This window comes from Cetorhinus maximus, chromosome 29 (genome assembly GCF_964194155.1).
Source record: "Cetorhinus maximus chromosome 29, sCetMax3.hap1.1, whole genome shotgun sequence".
Classification (NCBI taxonomy): Eukaryota; Metazoa; Chordata; class Chondrichthyes; order Lamniformes; family Cetorhinidae; genus Cetorhinus; species Cetorhinus maximus.
This window is the reverse complement of record NC_135907.1, coordinates 10,105,517-10,125,633: the sequence shown is the minus strand read 5'-3', so window position 1 is coordinate 10,125,633 and position 20,117 is coordinate 10,105,517. Positions and strand designations below refer to the sequence as shown.

Sequence of the window (20,117 nt, the reverse complement as noted above, 5' to 3'; positions counted from 1 at the left end):
TCCCGCTCTTTATTCACTCTCTCTCTCTCTCTCTCCAGCTCTTTATTCACTCTCTCTCTCCCGCTCTTTATTCACTCTCTCTCTCTCTCTGTCTCGCTCTTTATTCACTCTCTCTCTCTCTCCTGCTCTTTATTCACTCTCTCTCTCTCTCTCTCCCGCTCTTTATTCACTCTCTCTCTCTCTCGCTCTTTATTCACTCTCTCTCTCTCTCGCTCTTTATTCACTCTCTCTCTCTCTCTCTCGCTCTTTATTCACTCTCTCTCTCTCTCGCTCTTTATTCACTCTCTCTCTCTCTCTCTCCCGCTCTTTATTCACTCTCTCTCTCTCTCGCTCTTTATTCACTCTCTCTCTCCCTCTCGCTCTTTATTCTCTCTCTCTCTCTCTCCCGCTCTTTATTCACTCTCTCTCTCTCCCGCTCTTTATTCACTCTCTCTCTCCTGCTCTTTATTCACTCTCTCTCCCTTTCTCTCCCGCTCTTTATTCACTCTCTCTCTCCTGCTCTTTATTCACTCTCTCTCTCTCTCTCTCTCGCTCTTTATTCACTCTCTCTCTCCCGCTCTTGATTCACTCTCTCTCTCTCTCTCTCGCTCTTTATTCACTCTCTCTCTCTCCTGCTCTTTATTCACTCTCTCTCTCTCTCGCTCTTTATTCTCTCTCCCTCTCTCTCCCGCTCTTTATTCTCTCTCTCTCTCTTCCACTCTTTATTCACTTTATTCTCTCTCTCTCTCCCGCTCTTTATTCACTCTCTCTCTCTCCCGCTCTTTATTCACTCTCTCTCTCTCTCATCTTTAATCACTCTCTCTCTCTCTCGCTCTTTATTCACTCTCTCCCTCTCTCCCTCCCGCTCTTTATTCACTCTCTCTCTCTCTCTCTCGCTCTTTATTCACTCTCTCCCTCTCTCTAGCCCGCTCTTTATTCTCTCTCTCTCTCTCTCTGCCGCTCTTTATTCACTCTCTCTCTCTCTCACACTTTATTCATTCTCTCTCTCCCTCTCCTGCTCTTTATTCACTCTCTCTCTCTCTCCCGCTCTTTATTCTCTCTCTCTCTCTCTCCCGCTCTTTATTCACTCTCTCTCTCTCTCCCGCTCTTTATTGACTCTCTCTCTCTCCTGCTCTTTATTCACTCTCTGTCTCTCCCGCTCTTTATTCACTCTCTCTCTCTCCCGCTCTTTATTCACTCTCTCTCTCTCCCGCTCTTTATTCACTCTCTCCCTCTCTCTCTCCTGCTCTTTATTCTCTCTCTCTCTCTCCCGCTCTTTATTCACTCTCTCCCTCTCTCTCTCCTGCTCTTTATTCTCTCTCTCTCTCTCCCGCTCTTCATTCACTCTCTCCCTCTCTCTCTCCTGCTCTTTATTCTCTCTCTCTCTCTCTCGCTCTTTATTCACTCTCTCTCTCTCGCTCTTTATTCACTCTCTCTCTCTCTCTCGCTCTTTATTCACTCTCTCTCTCTCTCCCGCTCTTTATTCACTCTCTCTCTCTCTCGCTCTTTATTCACTCTCTCTCTCTCCCGCTCTTTATTCACTCTCTCTCTCTCTCTCCCGCTCTTTATTCACTCTCTCTCTCTCTCCCGCTCTTTATTCACTCTCTCTCTCTCCCGCTCTTTATTCACTCTCTCTCTCTCCTGCTCTTTATTCTCTCTCTCTCTCTCCCGTCCTTTATTCACTCGCTCTCTCTGTCTCTCCTGCTCTTTATTCTCTTTCTCTCTCTCTCGCTCTTTATTCACTCTCTCTCTCTCCCGCTCTTTATTCACTCTCTCTCTCTCCCGCTCTTTATTCTCTCTCTCTCTCCCGCTCTTTATTCACGCTCTCTCTCTCTCTCCCGCTCTTTTTTCACTCTCTCTCTCTCCCGTTCTTTATTCTCTCTCTCTCTCTCTCTCCCGCTCTTTATTCACTCTCTCCCTCTCTCTCGCTCTTTATTCACTCTCTCTCTCTCTCTCTCCCGCTCTTTATTCACTCTCTCTCTCTCTCGCTCTTTATTCACTCTCTCCCTCTCTCCCGCTCTTTATTCTCTTTCACTCCCGCTCTTTATTCTCTCTCTCTCCCCCTCTTTATTCACTCTCTCTCTCTCTTGCTCTTTATTCTCTCTCTCTCTCTCCCGCTCTTTATTCTCTCTCTCTCCCTCTCTTTATTCTCTCTCTCTCCCGCTCTTTATTCACTCTCTCTCTCTCCTGCTCTTTATTCTCTCTCTCTCTCTTCCGCTCTTTATTCTCTCTCTCTCTCCCGCTCTTTATTCAGTCTCTCTCTCTCTCTCCCGCTCTTTATTCACTCTCTCTCTCTCCTGCTCTTTATTCACTCTCTCCCTCTCTCTCCCGCTCTTTATTCACTCTCTCTCTCCCGCTCTTTATTCACTCTCTCCCTCTCTCTCCCGCTCTTTATTCTCTCTCTCCCTCTCTCTCCGGCTCTTTATTCACTCTCTCTCTCCCGCTCTTTATTCACTCTCTCCCTCTCTCTCCCGCTGTTTATTCTCTCTCTCCCTCTCTCTCCCGCTCTTTATTCACTCTCTCTCTCCCGCTCTTTATTCACTCTCTCTCTCTCTCTACCGCTCTTTATTCACTCTCTCTCTCTCTCTACCGCTCTTTATTCACTCTCTCTCTCCCGCTCTTTATTCACTCTCTCCCTCTCTCTACCGCTCTTTATTCACTCTCTCTCTCCCGCTCTTTATTCACTCTCTGCCACTCTCTACCGCTCTTTATTCACTCTCTCTCTCTCTCTACCGCTCTTTATTCACTCTCTCCCTCTCTCAACCGCTCTTTATTCACTCTCTCTCTCCCGCTCTTTATTAACTCTCTCTCTCCCGCTCTTTATTCTCTCTCTCTCTCTCCAGCTCTTTATTCTCTCTCTCTCCCTCCCGCTCTTTATTCACTCTCTCTCTCCCGCTCTTTATTCTCTCTCTCTCTCTCCCGCTCTTTATTCTCTCTCTCTCTCTCTCCCGCTCTTTATTCACTCTCTCTCTCTCTCTCCCACTCTTTATTCTCTCTCTCTCCCTCCCGCTCTTTATTCTCTCTCTCTCTCCCGCTCTTTATTCACTCTCTCTCTCTCCCACTCTTTATTCTCTCTCTCTCCCTCCCGCTCTTTATTCACTCTCTCTCTCTTTCTCCCACTCTTTATTCTCTCTCTCTCCCTCCCGCTCTTTATTCTCTCTCTCTCTCCCGCTCTTTATTCACTCTCTCTCTCTCCCACTCTTTATTCTCTCTCTCTCCCTCCCGCTCTTTATTCACTCTCTCTCTCTCCTGCTCTTTATTCACTCTCTCTCTCTCCTACTCTTTATTCACTCTCTCCCTCTCTCTCCCTCTTTATTCACTCTCTCTCTCTCCTGCTCTTTATTCACTCTCTCTCTCCCGCTCTTTATTCACTCTCTCTCTCTCCCGCTCTTTATTCACTCTTTCTCTCCCGCTCTTTATTCACTCTGTCTCTCTCCCACTCTTTATTCTCTCTCTCCCCCTCCCGCTCTTTATTCTCTCTCTCTCCCTCCCGCTCTTTATTTTCTCTCTCTCTCTCCCGTTCTTTATTCACTCTCTCTCTCCCGCTCTTTATTCACTCTCTCTCTCTCCCACTCTTTATTCTCTCTCTCCCCCTCCCGCTCTTTATTCTCTCTCTCTCTCTCCCGCTCTTTATTCACTCTCTCTCTCTCCCACTCTTTATTCTCTCTCTCTCCCGCTCATTATTCTCTCTCTCTCCCTCCCGCTCTTTATTCACTCTCTCTCTGTTTTCGCCCAGGGCTGCTCTCGCTCCTGCCACTGATGGACTCATGGACATTTACAGCACAAAAGGAGGCCATTCGGCCTATTGTGTCCATGCTGGTCAACAAAGATCTGACTACACTAATCCCATTTTCCAGCGCTTGGCCCATAGCCTGTGAGCCCACTGTGACCCTACTGAGCCCTGTGTTTTATTACTGAGCCCTGCATTTCATTGCTGAACCCTATGTTTTATTACTGAGCCCTGTGTTTTATTACTGAGCCCTGCAATTCATTGCTGAACCCTATGTTTTATTACTGAGCTCTGCATTTTATTACTGAGTCCTGTGCTTTATTACTGAGCCTTGCATTTCATTGCTGAACCCTATGTTTTATTACTGAGCTCTGCATTTTATTACTGAGTCCTGTGCTTTATTACTGAACTCTGCGTTTTTTTACTGAGCCCTGTGTTTTATTACTGAGCCCTGCATTTTATTACTGAGTCCTGTGCTTTATTACTGAGCTCTGCGTTTTATTACTGAGCCCTGTGTTTTATTACTGAGACCTGCATTTTATTACTGAGTCCTGTGCTTTATTACTGAGCTCTGCGTTTTATTACTGAGCCCTGTGTTTTATCACTGAGCCCTGAATTTCATTACAGAGCCCTGTGTTTTATTACCAAACCCTTTTGTTTATTACTGAGTCCTGAGTTTTATTACAGAGCTCTGCGTTTTATTATTAAGCCTGTGTTTTATTACTGAGCCTTGCATTTCATTGCTGAACCCTATGTTTTATTACTGAGCCCTGTGTTTTATTACTGAGCTCTGAATTTTATTACTGAGTCCTGTGCTTTATTACTGAGCTCTGCGTTTTATTACTGAGCCCTGTGTTTTATTACTGAGCCCTGCATTTTATTACTGAGTCCTGTGCTTTATTACTGAGCTCTGTGTTTTATTACTGAGCCCTGTGTTTTATTACTGAGCCCTGCATTTTATTACTGAGTCCTGTGCTTTATTACTGAGCTCTACGTTTTATTACTGAGCTCTGTGTTTTATCACTGAGCCCTGAATTTCATTACAGAGCCCTGTGTTTTATTACCAAACCCTTTTGTTTATTACTGAGTCCTGAGTTTTATTACAGAGCTCTGCGTTTTATTATTAAGCCTGTGTTTTATTACTGAGCCTTGCGTTTTATTACCAAGCCTGTGTTTTATTACTGAACCCTGTGTTTTATTACTGAACCCTGTGTTTGATTATTGAACCCTATGTTGTATTACCGAGCCCTGCATTTCAGTACTTAGCCGTATCCATTTATTACTGAGTGACCAGGGTCTCAGAGAGACTCACAGTGGGACTGTCTGATCCGGGCAATACTTAGGGCTTTCCCCTGTTACTTACCCTCGGCCATTGTCTAAGTGAAGGATAAAGCTCTCATTCTCAAATTTCTGGAAGGTTTCAAAATGATGTCGGTCCATGTTCCCTGCAGAAAGGACACAGAGACCAGGAGACCAGTTAGTCCTGATTGGGAACTGAGGGTCAAACAGAGAAGTATCTCGTTCACCACTCGGGGAATTTTTTGGTAAACATACAGTGACGGAGGGGGGTTGGGGGCGGTGGGGAGCGGGGGGCAGGATTGGAGCCTCGGCAGTTTTTAAAGGACAGCGTCAGGGTGGCAGTCGCTCTTATTGCTGCATTCGATCGGCAGCCAAGCAGTGAGGCTTCTTATATTCCAGCCCAGGATGGAGCTGGGCATCCTCTGAATGGGGTTGAGACCCCATCAGGGAGACCTGCCTACTGGATGTTACAGGGGTAAGGGTGGTCACTGGCTAGTGGATGTTGTGGGGCGGGGTTACTGGCTGCTGGATGTTGTGGGAGGGGTGGGGGTCACTGGCTGCTGGATGTTAGGCGGGATCACTGGCTGCTGGATGTTAGGTGGGGTCACTGGCTGCTGGATGTTAGGTGGGATCACTGGCTGCTGGATGTTAGGCAGGATCACTGGCTGCTGGATGTTAGGGGAGGTCACTGGCTGCTGGATGTTAGGCGGGATCACTGGCTGCTGGATGTTAGGCGGGATCACTGGCTGCTGGACATTAGGGGGGTCACTGGCTGCTGGATGTTAGGGGAGGTCACTGGCTGCTGGATGTTAGGGGGATCACTGGCTGCTGGATGTTAGGTGGGATCACTGGCTGCTGGATGTTAGGCGGGATCACTGGCTGCTGGAAGTTAGGCGGGGTCACTGGCTGCTGGTTGTTGTGGGGGGAGAGGTCATAAGAACATAAGAAATAGGAACAGGAGTAGACCATTCGGCCCCTCGAGCCTGCTCCGCCATTCAATAAGATCATGGCTGATCTTGTGTTTCGATTTCTACATTCCTATCTATCCCCGATATCCTTTCATTCCCTTGCCCAGCAAGAATCTATCTACCTCTGCCTTAAAAATATTCAATGACCCCCACCTCCACCACCTTCTGAGGCAGAGAATTCCAAAGTCAGACAGCCCTCTGAGAAAAAAATTTCCCCATATCTCTGTCCAAAAAGGGTGACCCTTAATTTTAAAACAGTGCCCCCTAGTTCTGGACTCACCCACAAGAGGAAACATCCTTTCCACATCCACCTTGTCAATACCATTCAGGATCTTGTATATTTGAATCAAATCACCCCTCACTCTTCTAAACTCCAGTGGAAACAAGCCCAGTCTGTCCAACCTTTCCTCATAAGACAACCCACTCATTCCAGGTATCAATCTAGTAAACCACCTTTGAACCACATCCTTCCTTAAATAAGGAGACCTAAACTACACAAAGTATTCGAGGTGCGGTCTCACCCATACCCTGTATAACTGAAGCATAACACCCTCACTTTTATGTTCAATCCCTCTCGTAATAAAGGATAGCATCCCATTAGCCTTCTTAATTACTTACTGTACCTGTATACTAACTTTTAGTGACTCATGTACTAGAACACCTAGATCCCTCTGCACCTCAGAATTATGCAGCCGTTCTCCATTTAAGTAATACTCTGCTTTTTTGTTCTTCCTGCCAAAGTGAACAACTTCACACTTTCCCTCATTAAACTCCATTTGCCAGATCTTTGCCCACTCACTCAACCTATCTATATCCATCTGCAACCTCCTCACGTCCTCTTCACAACATACTTTCCTACCTATCTTTGTGTCATCTGCAAATTTAGCTACCATGTCTTCACCCCTCGTCTAAGTCATTGATGTAAATTGTAAAAGGTTGAGGCCCCAGCACAGACCCCTGTGGGATTCCACTCGTCACATCCTGCCAATCAGAAAAAGACCCATTTATGCATACTCTCCGCTTTCTGCCAGCCAGCCAATCTTCTATCCATGCTAATACGTTACCCACTACACCATGCGCTTTTATTTTCCGTAATAATCTTTGATGTGGCATCTTATTAAATGCCATCTGGAAATCCAAGTACAGCATGTCTACAGGCTCCCCTTTATCCACTACGCATGTTACTCCTTCAAAAAACTCCAATAAATTGGTTAAACATGACGCTGAATCTTCCCTATTGCCCTGAGCTCTTCTAAGTGCTCAGCTATAACCTCCTTAATGATCGATTCTAATAACTTCCCCATGACAGATGTCAAGGTAACTGGCCTATAGTTTTCCTGTTTTCTGCCTCCCTCCCTTCTTGAATAGAGAGGTTATATTTGCTACTTTCCAATCTGATGGAACCTTTCCAGAATCGAGCAAATTTTGGAAAATTAGCACCAGCGCATCAACTACCTCATTAGCCACCTCTTTTAAGACCCTAGGATGTAGTCCATCGGGACCCGGAGACTTGCCAGCCGACAGCTCCATCAATTTGCTCAGTACTGTTTCCCTAGTGGTTTCAACTTCACCAAGTTCCTTTCTCCCATTCACCTCCTGATTTGCTGCTATTACTGGAATATTTTTTTGTATCCTCTATAGTGAACACAGAAGCAAAATATTTGTTCGTTTCTTCTGCCATTTCCTTATTATCTACTATTAACTCCCCAATGTCACTCTCTAGAGGACCAACTCTCACTTTACTTACTCTTCTCCTTTTTAAATACCTGTAGAAACTCTTGCTATCTGTTTTTTCATTTCTAGCTAGCTTCCTCTCATACTCTAATTTCTTTCTCCTGATTAACCTTTTAGTCATTCCTCATATTCTAATTTCTTTCTCCTGATTAACCTTTTAGTCATTCTCTGCCGTTCTTTATATTCAGACCAATCATCCGATCACTGGCTCTGGATGTTGGTTGGAGGGGGGTCACTGGCTGCTGGGTGTTGGTGGCAGGGGAGGGGGTCACTGGCTGCTGGATGTTGGTGGGGGGAGTCACTGGCTGCTGGGTGTTGGTGGTGGAGGGGGGGTCACTGGCTGCTGGATGTTGGTGGGGGGGAGTCACTGGCTGCTGGGTGTTGGTGGGGGGGGGGGTCACTGGCTGCTGGATGTTGGCGGGGGAGTCACTGGCTGCTGGGTGTTGGTGGGGGGGGGGTCACTGGCTGCTGGATGTTGGTGGGGGGGTCACTGGCTGCTGGGTGTTGGTGGGGGGTGGGGTTCACTGGCTGCTGGGTGTTGGTGGGGGGGGTCACTGGCTGCTGGATGTTGTTGGGGGTGGGTCACTGGCTGCTGGGTGTTGGGGTGGGGGAGGGGGTCACTGGCTGCTGGGTGTTGGGGGTGGGGGAGGGGGTCACTGGCTGCTGGTGTTGTGGGGGTGGGTCACTGGCTGCTGGGTGTTGGGGGTGGGTCACTGGCTGCTGGATTTGGAGTCAGAGTGGGGGTGCAGTCTGGTCCAATCCCAGACTGTTGCCAGGGATGAAGTTGGTAGGTGAGGAACCAGAGTTTGTGGTCGGGTCTAAAGAAAATGGCAGCCACAATTGCCCTCACTCGTATAGACTCACCCCCTCCGACGCAAACTCACCCCCCCCCCACACAGACTCACCCCCCCCCACACAGACTCACCCCCCCCCACAGACTCACCCCACCCCCACGCCGACTCACCCCCCCCACGCAGACTCACCCCCCCCACACAAACTCACCTCCACCACGCAAACTCACCCCCTCGACGCAAACTCACCCCCCCCCACACAAACTCACCCCCCCACGCAGACTCACCCCCCCCACACAGACTCACCCCCCCCCACACAGACTCACCCCCCCCACACAGACTCACTCCCTCCGACGCAAACTCACCGCCCCCCCCACGCAAACTCACCCCCCCCACGCAGACTCACCCCCCCCACGCAAACTCACCCCCCCCCCACGCAGACTCACCCCCCCCCCCCCCCCCACACAAACTCACTCCCCACACGCAGACTCACCCCCCGGACGCAAATTCACCCCCCCCACACACAAACTCACCCCCCCCCACGCAAACTCATCTCCACCACGCAAACTTACCCCCCCACGCAGACACACCCCCTCACACAAACTCACCCCCAACCTCACAGACACACCCCCACACAAACTCACCCCCCCCACGCAAACTCACCTCCACCACGCAAACTCACCCCCTCGACGCAAACTCACCCCCCCCCACACAACTCACCCCCCCCACGCAAACTCACCCCCTCGACGCAAACTCACCCCCTCGACGCAAACTCACCCCCCCCACGCAAACTCACCTCCACCACGCAAACTCACCCCCTCGACGCAAACTCACCTCCCCCACGCAAACTCACCCCCCCCACGCAAACTCACCTCCCCCACGCAAACTCACCCCCCCCCACGCAAACTCACCCCTCGACGCAAACTCACCCCCCCCACGCAAACTCACCCCCTCGACGCAAACTCACCCCCTCGACGCAAACTCACCTCCACCACGCAAACTCACCTCCACCACGCAAACTCACCCCCTCGACGCAAACTCACCTCCCCCACGCAAACTCACCCCCCCCACATAAACTCACCCCCCCCACACAAACTCACTCCCCCACGCAAACTCACCCCCTCGATGCAAACTCACCTCCACCACGCAAACTCACCTCCCCACGCAAACTCACCCCCCCACATAAACTCACCCCCCCCACGCAAACTCATCCCCCCCACGCAAATTCACCCCCCCCACGCAAACTCACCCCCCCCACACAAACTCACCTCCACCACGCAAACTCACCCCCTCGACGCAAACTCACCTCCACCACGCAAACTCACCCCCTCGACGCAAACTCACCTCCACCACGCAAACTCACCTCCCCCACGCAAACTCACCCCCCCCACATAAACTCACCCCCCCCACACAAACTCATCCCCCCCACGCAAACTCACCCCCCCCACACAAACTCACCTCCACCACGCAAACTCACCCCCTCGACGCAAACTCACCTCCACCACGCAAACTCACCTCCCCCACGCAAACTCACCCCCCCCACGCAAACTCACCCCGCCCACACAAACTCACCTCCACCTCACAGACACACCCCCACGCAAACTCACCCCCCCCATGCAGACACACCCCCCACACAAACTCACCCCCACACAAACTCACCTCCACCACGCAAACTCACCCCCTCGACGCAAACTCACCTCCCCCACGCAAACTCACCTCCCCCACGCAAACTCACCTCCCCCACGCAAACTCACCTCCCCCATGCAGACATAGCCCCACCTCACAGACACACCCCCACGCAAACTCACCCCCTCCATGCAAACTCACCCCCCCACAGACACACCCCGCTGATGACACACCCCACATGCAGAGTCATCCCCACCCGCCCCCAAAGACATGCCCCTCCCAGTTCCCTCCCGCCCATGGACACTCACCCATCAAGAAGTCCAGGATGGTCATGTCTATCACATCAAGCAGCCGGGTTCCAGTCTTGTATGGTGGGGTTTTCTTAATTTGATCACAGTAACTGGGTCTATCTCCCACCTGAAATAAAGAGCGAGAACTGATGAGAGTGCGGGGGAGGGGGCGGGGTGAGGGAGCAGGGAAGATGAGGGAGAGGCATGTGAGGGTTAATGAATGGTCTGGTGGGGGAGGAAGAGGCGGGGAGGGAGGGAGAAGTGGAGAAGGGGAAGAGTGTGGAGGGAGAGGCTCTGGAGGGAGAGGCAGGTAAGGAAGGTTGGGGATAGGAGAGGTGGGGATAGGAGAGGTGGGGATAGGAGAGGTGGGGAGGGAGAGGTGATAAAGTCAGGTGTTGGTGTTTTGGGGTATAGGGAGTGTTGGTGTCCTGGGGTACAGTGAGGTGGTTTGGGGGTAATGGGGGTCTTTGTCTTTTGGGGGCAGTGGAGTGGTTTTGGGGTAGGGTATGATGGTTGTGGGGTACAGGGGGGCTGTTGGTGTTTTGGGTACAAGGGGTGGTCCTGGTGCATAGGAGGTCGGTTTTGAGATACAGGGGATGACCTTGGGGTGCAAGGGTTGGTTTTGGGTGAAGGGTATGGTTCTGGGGTGCAGAGGGTGATTTGGGGTACAAGGGGTTGGTATTGGGGTACAGGGGGTGGTTTTAGGTGAGGAGTGTGTTTCGGAGGTGCAGAGGGGTGTTTGGGATACTGGGGTAGTTGTTTTATTATGTTTTATTCATTTACAGGATGTGGCCGTCCATCACTGGCTGGGCCAGCGTTTATTGCCCATCCCTAATTGCCCTTGAGAAGGTGGTGGTGAGCTGCCTCCTTGAACCACTGCAGTCCATGTGCTGTAGGTACACCCACAGTGCTGGTAGGGAGGGACTTCCAGGATTTTGACCCACCGATGGTGAAGGAACGGCGATATATTTCCAAGTCAGGATGGTGAGTGGCTTGGGGAGAGCTTCCAGGTGGTGGTGTTCCCATGTGTCTGCTGCCCTTGTCCTTCTAGGTGGTCATAGTCGTGGGTTTGGAAGGTGCTGCCTAAGGAGCCTTGGTGAGTTGATGCAGTGTGTCTTGTAGATGGTACACGCTGCCACTGTGTCTTGGTGATGGAGGGAGTAAATGTTTGTGGATGGGTGCCAATTAAGCGGGTTGCTTTGTCCTGGATGGGGCCAAGCTTCTTGAGTGTTGTTAGAGCTGCACTCATCCAGGTAAGCAGAAAGTTTTCCATCATACTCCCGATTGGTGGCTTGTAGATGGTGGACAGGCTTTGGGGAGTCAGGAGGTGAGTTACTCACTGCAAGATTCCCAGCCTCCGACCTGCTCTTGTAGCCACAGTATTTATATGGCTAGTCCAGTTCAGTTTCTGGTTAAACAACTCCCAGTTGTTAGTGGGGGATTCAGTGATGGTAATGCCATTGAATGCCAAGGGGCGATGGTTAGATTCCTTCTTGTTGAAGATGGTCGTTGCCTGGCACTTGTGCGGCGCGAATGTTACTTGCCACTTGTCAGCCCAAGCCTGGATATTGTCCAGGTCTTGCTGCATTTGGACATGGACTGCTTCAGTATCTCAGGAGTAGTGAATGGTGGTGAACATTGTGCAATCATCAGCGAACATCCCCACTTCTGACCTTATGATGGAAGGAAGGTCATTGATGAAGCAGCTTAAGATAGTTGGGCCTAGGACACTACCCTGAGGAACTCCTGCAGTGATGCTCTGGGACTGAGTTGATTGACCTCCAACAATCACAACCATCTTCCTTTGTGCTAGGTATGACTCCAACCAGCGGAGAATTTTCCCCCTGATTCCTACTGACTCCAGTTTTGCTAGGGCTCCTTGATGCTGTACTCAGTCAAATGCTGCCTTGATGTCAAGGGCAGTCACTCTCGCCTCACCTCTGGAGTTCAGCTCTTTTGTCCATGTTTGAACCAAGGCTGTAACTGTAATGAGGTCTGGTGTACAGGAGGTTGGTTTGGGGGTACAGAGGGTTGCTGTGGTGGGGGGGGGGGTCAGGGGTTGTTTTTAGGTTAAGGATATGGTTCCAGAGTGGAGAGGGGTAGTTTGGGATGCAGGAGGTGTGGCCTGGTGTATAGAGGGTTGGTTTGGGGGTGCGGTGGGTGATTTTGGGGTACAGAGGTTGCACTCACTTTGCTTTCTTGCTCTTGTGGTATGACCGCCTCCAGGGATTCCTCCAGGACTGTCGCTTGGCCAATTTAACATCAGGCAGATAGGTGGCCATGGATCCCTCCATTAACTGAGGTTTTCCACACAGAGGATGCTCCATGTTACAGTAATAGGAGCAGTCGCCATAGAAACAAACATTGTTCGCTGGGAGAGAAAGACCACTGTTAACTTCCATTTTCCCAGACAGGTCTCTACCCCTCTCCCCTTGTCTCTATCCTGCTCCCCCAATTCTCTCCCCTCCCAATATCTCTGCACCCCTCCCTTCCTTCTCTCCAACCCCTCTTAGAGTCTCTGTCTCCTCCCTGTCTCTCTACCTCCCTCCCAATATCTCTACCCCCTCCTCCCTTGTGTTTAACCCCCACCCCCACTGTGTCTCTTTCCCCCTCCCACACCCTCATGTCTCTACCTCACTCCCAGTGACTCAGCCCTTCATCCAGCCCTTATCTAGAGTCCCTCTGCACCAACCCCCCCCACCCAGGCCTGCCTCCTCATCTCTCTGAGCATCCACCCCCTCTCTGACCCACCCCCGTGCCTCCTCCCCCCAACCCCGTGCCTCCTCTCTCCCTCTCTCACTGTCTCCTGTCCTGTTGTCTCTCACTCCTCTGCCCTGTTACCTGGGGAGATGAAGAATGTCCTCTCCAGGTGTCTGTCACTCAACTGGTCTCTAATCTCTGTCACCAGGTTAACCTGACGACCAGAGACTGGGGGAATTCGTCGGAAACCTAAAATTCTTCCAAACACAAACATTGCAGATTAACTCACACCAGCCCACACCCCACCCCAATAGCCCTACCCCCCCCCACTCCAATAGCTCTACCCCCCACCACTCCAATAGCCCTACCCCTACACCCCACTCCGATAACCCTACCCCCACACCCCACCCAATAGCCCTACCCCCACACCCCACTCCAATAACCCTACCCCCACACCCCACTCCAATAGCCCTAATCACCCCCCACTCCAATAGCCCTACCCCCACACCCCACTCCAATAGCCCTACCCCCCACACCCACTCCAATAGCCCTACCCCCCCCCCACTCCAATAGCCCTACCCCCACACCCCACCCCAATAGCCCTACCCACCCCCACTCCAATAGCCCTACCCCCACACCCCACTCCAATAGCCCTACACCCACACCCCACCCCAATAGCCCTACCCCCACATCACACCCCAATAGCCCTATCCCCACACCCCACTCCAATACCCCTACTCTCGCACTCCAATAGCCCTAAGCCCCCCACTCCAATAGCACTACCCCCACACCCCACTCCAATAGCCCTACCCCCCCCACTCCAATAGCCCTAACCCCCCCACTCCAACAGCCCTACCCCCCCCACTCCAATAGCCCTAACCCCCCCACTCCAATAGCCCTACCCCCACACTCCACTCCAATAGCCCTACTCCTGCACTCCAATAGCCTTATCCCCCCCTCACTCCAATAGCCCTACCCCCACACCCCACTCCAATAGCCCTACCCCCACACCCCACTCCAATAGCCCTACCCCCACACCCCACCCCAATAGCCCTACTCTTGCACTCCAATAGACCTAACCCCACCTACTCCAATAGCCCCACTACCACACCCCACTCCAATAGCCCTACTCCTGCACTTCAATAGCCCTAACCCCCCTACTCCAAAAGCCCTACCCCCACACCCAATAGCCCTACACCCACATCCCACTCCAATAGCCCCACTCCCACACCCTACCCCAATTGCCCTACTTCTGCACTCCAATAGCCCTAACCCCCCCACTCCAATAGCCCTACCCCCACAGCCCACTCCAATAGACCGAGCTCCACACCCCACCCCAATAGCCCCACTCCCACACCCCACCCCAATAGCCTTGCCCCCACACCCCAACCTAATAGCTCTAACTCTCCTCCACTCCCCACCCCAATATCCCATCACCCACCCCAAGCCCCTCTCCAATATCCCTGATCCTCCCCCACTCTCACCCCGATACCCCTAAACCTCCCCAGGCTCACCCCAATATCCCTAAACCTCCCCCGCCCTCACCCCAATACCCCTAAAACTCCCCCGCCCTCACCCCAATAGCCCTAAACGTCCCCCGCCCTCACCCCGATACCCTTAAACCACCCCACCCTCACCCCAATACCCCTAAACATCCCCACCCTCACCCCAATACCCCTAAACATCCCCACCCTTACCCCAATACCCCTAAACCTCCCCATCCTCACCCCAATACCCCAAACATCCCCACCCTCACCCCAATACCCCAAACATCCCCACCCTCACCCCAATACCCCTAAACCCCACCCTCACCCCAATACCCCAAACATCCCCAACCTCACCCCAATACCCCTAAACCCCACCATCACCCCAATACCCCAAACATTCCCACCCTCACCCCAATACCCCAAACCTCCCCACCCTCACCCCAATACACCTAAACCCCACCCTCACCCCAATACCCCTAAACCTCCCCATCCTCACCCCAATACCCCTAAACCCCACCCTCACCGCAATACCCCTAAACCCCACCCTCACCCCAATGCCCCTAAACCCCACCCTCACCCCTGTACCCCTGAACCTCCCCACCCTCACCCCAATACCCCTAAACCCCACCCTCACCCCAATACCCCTAAACCCCACCCTCACCGCAATACCCCTAAACCCCACCCTCACCCCAATGCCCCTAAACCCCACCCTCACCCCTGTACCCCTAAACCTCCCCACCCTCACCCCAATACCCCTAAACCCCACCCTCACCCCAATATCCCAAACCTCCTCACCCTCACCCCTATACCCCAGTGTAGTACATCTCCCCTGCTGAAATCCTGGTGCCCAGTATTGAACACAATATCCCAGCCAAGGCCCAAGGCTTTAACAAGGCCACCTTGCTTTTCTACTTAAAGACTCGATTTATGAAGTTAACGGATCTCGTGGGCTTTTATTTAAAGAGCCTTCTCAACCTGTCCCGTCACCTTCAACGATTTGTGCCAATACCCACCCCCCTCCCAGCTCTCTCTCTGATCCTGCACCCCTTTAGAATAGTGTTCTTCATTTTATATTGTCTCTCCCCGTTCTTAAAAGTAAAATACATCACTTCACACTTCTCCGTTTTAAATTCCGTCTGCCACATGTCTGCCTGTCTCACCACGTGGAGTCTGTAACTTATCTCCTCACTGTTGCTTCTCTGAGTATCGTGTCATTGGCAAACTTTGATATTAGGCCCTGTGTACCCAAGTCCAGCACATATCAAAAATATCAGTGTCTCCAATACCAAGGAGACACTCTCTATACTTCCATCCAGTCTGATGTACAACCGGGAACCACTGCATTCCACATGGCTCAAAACCCTGGCCCACTTTATGCAGCCTGACCTCCTCCACAGCCTGTGAACCTCTGGTCAGTCGCTGCCCACACCTGCCCCTCAGCCACAGAAGTTCAATACGTGTGAGTGGCATAGATTTTCAGAAAGCTTTTGATTGGCCCCCCTCTCTCCGGATATCGAACACTCACCGATCCAAGTGAAAGGCAGCTATCTCCGCATTGTGACGTTCAAAGTCAGAAAAGTAGAAAAGATCGACAGATGTTTCCTCATCCCGAGTCTGTCTGAAAGCATCAAAGGTAATTAACTAACGAAACAACGGGCATAAAAATCCAGAGACACTAGCACTGAGAGCCAGAGAGAGAGAGACTGGCACTAAGAGTCAGAGAGAGAGAGAGAGAGAGAGAGAGAATGGCACTGAAAGACAGAGAGAGAGAGAGACTGGCAGTGAGATTCAAAGAAAGAGAATGAGAGAGAAAGAGAGAGAGACTGGCACTGAGAGCCAGAGAGAGAGAGAGCGAGAGAGAGACTGGCACTGGGAGCAAGAGAGAGAGAGAGCGAGAGAGAGACTGGCACTGGGAGCCAGAGAGAGAGAGAGAGCGAGAGAGAGACTGGCACTGGGAGCCAGAGAGAGAGAGAGACTGGCACTGAGAGTCAAAGAAAGAGAGAGACTGGCACTGGGAGCCAGAGAGAGAGAGAGAGAGAGAGAGAGCGAGAGAGAGATTGGCACTGGGAGCCAGAGAGAGAGAGAGCGAGAGAGAGACTGGCACTGGGAGCAAGAGAGAGAGAGAGCGAGAGAGAGACTGGCACTGGGAGCCAGAGAGAGAGAGAGAGAGAGCGAGAGGGAGACTGGCACTGGGAGCCAGAGAGAGAGAGAGAGAGAGACTGGCACTGAGAGTCAAAGAAAGAGAGAGACTGGCACTGGGAGCCAGAGAGAGAGAGAGCGAGAGAGAGACTGGCACTGGGAGCCAGAGAGAGAGACACCAGCATGGAGAGTCAGAGAGAGAGTGAGAGAGAGAGAGACCAGCACTGAGTCACAGAGTGGGAGACCAACACTGAGAGCAAGAGAGAGGGAGAGAGAGACTGGCACTGACAGTCAAAGAAAGAGAGAGAATGAGAGAGAGAGAGAGAGACACTGGCATTGAGAGTCAGATGGAGAGAAAGAGAGGGAGAGAGAGAGAGAGAGACTGGCACTGACGGCCAGAGAGAGAGAGAAATAGAGAGAGAGACTGGCACTGAGAGTCAGAGGAAGAGAGAGAGAGAGAGAGACTGGCACTGAGAGTCAGAGGGAGAGAGGGAGAGAGAGAGACTGGCACTGAGAGTCAGAGGGAGAGAGGGAGAGGGAGAGAGAAAGAGAGAGAGACACTGGCACTGACAATCAAAGGGACAGAGAGAGAAAGACTGGCACTGAGAGTCAGAGAGAGAGAGACTGGCACGGACAGTCAAAGAACAAGAGAGAATGAGAGAGAGAGATTGGCACTGGGAGTCAGAGAGAGAGATAGAGAGAGAGAGAGAAGCTGGCACTGACAGTCAAAGAAAGAGAGAGAATGTGTGAGAGAGAGAGAGGGAGAGAGAGAGAGAGGGAGAGAGAGAGAGCAAGAGAGAGAGAGATTGGCTCTCAGAGCCAGTGAAAGAGAGAGAGACTGGCACTGACAGTCAAAGAAAGAGGGAGAATGAGAGAGAGAGAGAGAGTGGCGCTGAGCCAGAGAGGGACCAGGTGGTTCAGGTCAGTCTGGTAACGATGCTCTCCTCGGGCCGACAGCTCCACATTGGGAGCCAGGAACCTGACCCTGGGGCAGCCCAACTCATCCTTTCTGTCCTGTCGGGCAAAGGGATCTCCTGGCTATTCAGACATGTCTGCACTCTCAGTGACACACTGGCCTGGATGATGGGTGGTGGGTGAGAGATGTGGTCCAGTCTGTGTCCTGCCAGGGTCTATCAGTGGCCACTCCCCCTGGTCACAAGGCATCAGCCTCTTTCCAGCTTCAGCCTGATGGGCCTGTTGTCAGTTTCACTTACTTTATTGGTTTAAACAAGGCTTTCCCGTAGTCCTGTAATGTTATTGTCAACTTCAACTGGGTCCCGCCATGCTTCTGAACTGGAAAAACAAAAGTCAAAAGTTACCGTCCTGTTAACTCAGCTCCTCCACTTTAACCACTGGCCCCTCATCTAGCAAGTGCACTCCATCCCCACACTGCTCTCCTCCCAGTGTTAGTGTCAAACACAGACTGCAGGGTGCCTATTGAGAGATAGAGAGAGAGAGAGAGAGAGAGCGAGGCTGGCACTCTGCCTTCTGGTCCTCACTCTCACTCTCCCACCGCCCGGGCATTATTCACTTCTGAATTCTGAGCTCATCACCCCTTGAGATGTTGGCCCTCAGATAACAGGTAGGATGGAAGTCACCAGTCTGCTCACTCCATCTATCATATACACCCTAGGCCCCATTACATACCCCCAGGCCTCGTCACATACACCTTAGCCCTGTCATGCACACCCTGGCCCCGTCAAGCACGCCCAAGCCTCGTCATGCACACCCCAGGTCCCATCACACACATCCAGGCCCCATCACACACTCCAAGGCTTCCTCACACACCCCTAGGCCCTGTCATCCGCACGCAGTTAAACTGCTTAATATAATTACAGGTAACAGTTGAATGATATTTCTGGACTTAAAACCTAATTAGTTAAATAAAACACAATAAGGATGCCAGGGCAGGTGAGGTGTTGCAGCTGTAGCATGTGGGTCCTGGTGGACACCAATGTGATCCATGGCAATGACATTTGCAGGAAGTGTCTGCAGCACAAGGAACTTTGGCTCCAAGTTGATGAACAGGAGTCCGAGCTTCGGACGCTGTGATGCATACGGGAGGGGGAAAATAACCTGGGCACTTTGCTCCAGGAGAGAGTCACACCCCTTAAGCTAGGGTCTTCTGATTTGGTCCGTGGTCAGGGACAGAAAGGTGTGACTACGAGCGAGGCAGGCATGGGGACCCAGAAGGTAGCAATGGAGGAGCTTCAGCCCTTGCAACCGTCCAACAGGTTCGAGGTTCTTGCAGCTCGTGTGGATGAGAGCAGGGACTACAGGATGGATGAGCAAACTGACCACAGCACCGTGGTACAGGTGACCATTCAAGTGTGGGGACTGAAAAGGAATGTAGCTGTATAGGACAGTATAGCTAGGGGGATGGATACTGTTCTCCGTGGAAGAATATTGTTCTCTGGCATACAAGTAGTCCTGTGTTGTAGCTTCACCAGGCTGACACCTCATTTTTAGGTATTGCAGAATTGTTGCAGTGTAGAAGGAGGCCATTTGGCCCATCGTGTCCGCACCAGCTCTCTGAGCATTTTAACTTAGTGCCAATCTCCTGTCTTTTCCCGTAACCCTGCACATTATTTCTATTTTAATAATCATCCAATGCCCTTTTGAATGCCTCCATTGAACCTGCCTCCACCACACTTCCAGGCCGTGCATTCCAGACTCACTGTGCGAAAAAGTTTTTCTCACCTCACATTTGCTTCTTTTGCAAAACACTTTAAAACTGTGTCTGCTGCTGCTCCTGGCCTGCCCTCCTGCACTCTTCATTGAACCAGGGTTGATCCCCTGGCTTGATGGCAATGGTAGAATGGGGGAATATGCCAGGCCATGAGGTTACAGATTGGGGTTGTTTTAATTCCTCTGTTCCTGATGGCCCCCAGCGCCTCATGGGTGCCCAGTTTTGGATCTGTTCTGAATCTATCTCATTTAGCAGGGTGGTAGTGCCACACAACGCAATGGAGGGTATGCTCAGTGCGAAGACAGGACTTTGTCATGTGGTGATCACTCCTACCAACACTGTCACGGACAGCTGCATCTGTGATAATCCTGTTCCTAATTCTTACATTGCAGATGCAGCTGTCCGTGACGGTATTGGTAGGAGTGATCACCACATGACAAAGTCCTGTCTTCACACTGGGCACACCCTCCATTGCGTTGTGTGGCACTACCACCCTGCTAAATGGGATAGATTCAGAACAGATCAGAACAGAAGCAGCTCAAAACTGGGCATCCATGAGGCGCTGAGGGCCATCAGGAACAGAGGAATTGTAACAAACACAATCTGTAACCTCATGGCCTGGCATATCCCCCCATTCTACCATTACCATCAAGCCAGGGGATCAACCCTGGTTCAATGAAGAGTG

General features: G+C 51.6%; 1 protein-coding gene and 1 long non-coding RNA gene across 2 annotated transcripts in view; both read right to left on the bottom strand.

The window, feature by feature from the left end:
* The window catches only part of LOC144669613 (uncharacterized), a 251,045-nt gene that overhangs the window by 191,430 nt on the left and 39,498 nt on the right, over nucleotides 1–20,117 (bottom strand). The gene's annotated exons all lie outside the window — the stretch shown is intronic.
* The window catches only part of LOC144669491 (extracellular serine/threonine protein kinase FAM20C-like), an 86,285-nt gene that overhangs the window by 44,648 nt on the left and 21,520 nt on the right, over nucleotides 1–20,117 (bottom strand). The window contains 7 exon segments of the mRNA XM_078531960.1: nucleotides 5,073–5,154; nucleotides 10,436–10,528; nucleotides 10,531–10,544; nucleotides 12,608–12,788; nucleotides 13,259–13,374; nucleotides 16,130–16,222; nucleotides 17,958–18,036. Coding sequence (XP_078388086.1) covers nucleotides 5,073–5,154; nucleotides 10,436–10,528; nucleotides 10,531–10,544; nucleotides 12,608–12,788; nucleotides 13,259–13,374; nucleotides 16,130–16,222; nucleotides 17,958–18,036 — 658 coding nt within the window.